Source organism: Elephantulus edwardii, unplaced genomic scaffold (assembly GCF_000299155.1).
Source record: "Elephantulus edwardii isolate Elephantulus edwardi_28Jun2011 unplaced genomic scaffold, EleEdw1.0 scaffold00129, whole genome shotgun sequence".
Lineage (NCBI taxonomy): Eukaryota > Metazoa > Chordata > Mammalia > Macroscelidea > Macroscelididae > Elephantulus > Elephantulus edwardii.
In genome coordinates, this window is record NW_006399879.1 from 7,200,918 (window position 1) to 7,204,675 (window position 3,758).

Sequence of the window (3,758 nt, forward strand, 5' to 3'; positions counted from 1 at the left end):
AGATTGAAAAGGTATGGTGACAGAATACATTCCTGGCAGACACCCTTCCCAATTTTGAACCACAGTGTTTCCTTGCTCTGTTCTGACTACTGCCTCTTGGTCCAAGTGTAGGTTTCGCATTAGCACAATCAAATGTTCTGTGATTCTCATTCTTCTCATAGTCAGCCATAGCTTGTTGTGATCCACACAGTCAAAAGCCTTTGTACAGTTAATGAAGCACAGAAAGGCATTCCTCTGGTACTCTTTGGTTTCGGCCAAGATCCATCCAACATAGCTCCATCTCATACACTTTGGGCATGGGGCCAGGAGAGACCAGTCCTTGGAAGGGTGGAGGAACAGCACAGGAGAGGAAGGAAGTGCCTGGATGAGGTGGACTGACATGAGAACTGTGGAGAAGGGATGAGGTATGTCAGGGACAGAGACTGACTCAGACAGGGCAGCGTTCAGAGCTGTTGTACACAGGGTAGCTGAGAGTCATGAGAGACTTGATGGCATGTAAGAACCACCACCACCTTGAGCAGTAAGGACTTTTACAGCTAACAGGGACCAATAAATCTTGGGCAAAGTGCAGCCAGAGTGGTCCTTAGGGGCGAAGACGGCAGAGCCTCTCTGAGGCAAAGTCTTACATACTTTGGGCGTGTTGCTAGGAGAGGCTATTCCCTAGAGGGACATCATGTGTGGAAAGATGGAGGGTCAGCGAAGGACAGCAAGACCCTCAACAAGATGAACTGCCACATTGACTGCAGAGACCGACTCGAGTGTGTCAGGTGGTGGTGAGGACGGTGCAGGACAGGACAGAGCTCAGATCGGCTGAACAGGGTCCCTGAGGTAGCTGACTATACAGCACCTAAAACAACAGCAGCCTTTCACAGCACGATACCCTCGGCAAAAGCAAGGCCAACGCTTTTCTCTGTAGCACCTTTAAAGGGAAGTAGTTATTTCCTTAGCACACTTCCCCCTCAAATCGAGGCCTTTTGATGTTGCCCATCTGTCCATCCAGAACCCAGCAGCTGAGAGCTGCTCCTTCTTAGCTCAGACAGGCTGTGCGGCGCTCTCAAAACCCTGGGAAGCCCGAGCCAATCAGCCCAGGTTACAATCACCAGGCCCACGTGCCCAGCAAGAGCGCACACAAGACCTCCTCACCCTCGCCTGCTCTTCATCAGGCCCGGAGGCTCCAGAAGGGGACACAGCCTGAGGAAGCTCTCGCCTACCCGTCTCCTCCATGCAGCCTACCTGTCTCCTCCATGCACGCACGTAAGCACAGCCTGGGCTTTTCACCCGACCTCAGTCTCTCAGGTCTGTGCATGCATGTCTGGCAGCACCTGACCCATTCCACCCGCAGCCCCGAGTGGTCCCGGGGCTGCCTGCAGGGCACACGCTGCAGCCCCTGGGCTTCCACTGGCTAATTTCCAGAGGGAGACTTCCTAGCCCAGCTTAGTGCGGCAAGAAGCTCCAGGGACACGTGCTCAGCAGCACAGTCACACACAAGCAGCCCTGACGGGCGGGGTGAAGGGTGAAGGTGAGAATTCCCCACGGCCACCGCTGTGCTCACCAGTCCGGCCAACAACACCCAGCACATCACCCTTCGTGCCAGTGCATGGCCTTCCCAGCCTCACCCCACTCACCCACCCCACCCTGTGCTCCTTAACGCACGGACTCCTTGGTCCACAAAGACCAAACCACGACCTCCCTGTAATGATCCACAGAACCGACGGCAGAGCCGATCCACAGGTGAGCCAGCAGCAGAGAAGCAGCTGATGTCACGGAAGGAGACTGCTCATCCTTCACCTGCTGGACTCCAACCTCAGGCCTTTAGCTCAGCGGTCAATTCCTTATCACTAGGATCCCACCATCAGCGACCTCACCTGACCCGGATCCAAAATCAATACAGCTGGTATCACTGGTCAAGAGAGTAGACTTACTGCACTGGGCAAGTCTGCACTCAGGGGCTGCTCTAAGTTACTGAGGAGCAATGATGTTAGGCTGAGGACTAAGGTGCACCTGATTCAACCCAGGGTCTTTCCCATCACCTGCTAGGTATCTAAGAGCTGGACAATAAGTAAGGATGCAAGAATTGAAGCCTCTGAGTTGTGGTGTTTGGAGAAGCGTGATGAATGCCACGGCTTTCCAGAAAACAGACAGACAAGCACCTGGAGCGGGCGCAGCCACAGTGCTCCTTGGAAGCAAAGATGAGGAGGCTTCACCTCGCATCCTTCGGGCATGCTGCCAGGAGGTGGGGGTCCTGGAGAGGGACATCGGGTTTGGAAAGGGGCAGGGAAAGAGAAAGAGATGAAGGCCCTCGAGCCGGTGGGCAGACCACCTGCAGCAGTGGGCTGCACCGTGTCAGAGACGCTGAGGATGGCGCAGGGTAGGGGAGGCCTCTGCCCTGCTCTTCACAGTCACCAAGCACCGCACTCGACCAGACAACAAGGCCACCAAGCTCTACATCCTCCCCGGGCAGCTCGGGGCGTGTCCACTGCCGCAGGGTCACGCCCATCGCCGCCGGGCCTGCGTGCACCCGCCAGCTGTCAAGGCACTTACCCTGCACCACCACCTCTCGCGTGGGAGCGGGGAGCGGGCACCGGGGGCTCGCTTTCGGGATGACGCTTCTGAGAACCACGTCGACGGGGCGCACGGCCTCCGGAGGGCCGGCCTCGGAGCGGGCGAGGAAGGCCAGCAAGTCCAGGCTTCGGGCCAAGTCTTCCCAGACAGCACCCAGGGCCGAGGACGGGCAGAGGGGCTCCGGGGACCCCGGCCTGCCCGGCCAAGCGGGTCCTTCCCGCGGCGCCCCGGGCCCGCACCCCGTGTCCTCCTGCAGGCCTGCTCGCGACCCGGGGCTTGGGCAGCCATGGGGGGACTCCGGCCCGGTGTCCGGTCGGGACTCCTCTGGGTCGGGTCCTGCTCGCGGCCCGGGGCTCGGTCGGCCCTGGGCGGACACCCGCCCGTTCTCCGGTCCCGGGTCGTGGCCGGCGCTCGGCCGGGGTCGGCGGGCCTCGGCGCGGGGTAGGACAGCGCGCCGACGGGCCTCCAGGCGGGCGCCGCACAGCCTCTTGTTGGCCACCTGCGGCCGCTCCAGCCACACGGTCACCGCGGCCCAGAACCCCGCCGGGAGCCGCGAGCCGGGACAGGGCACCGGCAGCCGCCCCACCTCCGCCATGACCGGCCGGAAGCAAGCGCGCGGCGCGGCGTGATGACACACAAACGCGCGGGTCGCCGCGCTATGACGTCAGCGCCCACTGCTGACGCGGGGCGTGCGAGCCAGCAGGAAATTACTTCCTTCCGCGTTTGGGGTCTTCCAGGCGCGTGTGTATAAATCCAGGTGACAGGCTTGCCCGCACCACGCCACCCAACACCGGGTACCTGGGCCCTAGAAGGCCGAGCGCGCAGGCGCAGAGAATGAGCTCTGGGGCCCGAGTGCGCAGGCGTGGGGCGTATGGCCCGAGCGGGCCTCAGTGCGCAGGCGCCGGTGGAAGGCACTGTGGTGTGTGAGTGCGCAGGCGCCGAGCGGGCCCGAGCGGGCCTCAGTGCGCAGGCGCTAGTGGAGGGCGCTGTGGTGTGTGAGTGCGCAGGCGCCGAGCGGGCCCGAGCGGGCCTCAGTGCGCAGGCGCTAGTGGAGGGCGCTGTAGTGTGTGACTGCGCAGGCGCGGAGCGGCCGGAGACCTGTGTATGGCCCGAGCGGGCTACGCCGGTGAGAAAGACGCTATTGAGCCTGATTGCGCAGGCGCGGAGGGCTTGTTTTTGTTATGTGCCATCGGGTC

General features: G+C 61.3%; 1 protein-coding gene across 1 annotated transcript in view; it reads right to left on the reverse strand.

Moving 5' to 3' along the window:
* The window catches only part of TRMT44 (tRNA methyltransferase 44 homolog (S. cerevisiae)), a 27,763-nt gene extending 24,606 nt beyond the window's left edge, over window positions 1–3,157 (reverse strand). Inside the window, exons 1-2 of the mRNA XM_006893665.1 lie at window positions 2,907–3,157; window positions 2,542–2,756 (exon numbers count right to left, since the gene is read on the reverse strand). Of these exons, the coding sequence (XP_006893727.1) occupies window positions 2,542–2,756; window positions 2,907–3,157 (466 nt within the window). The remainder of the gene's footprint in view (window positions 1–2,541; window positions 2,757–2,906) is intronic.
* Between the last annotated feature and the right edge of the window lie 601 nt (window positions 3,158–3,758).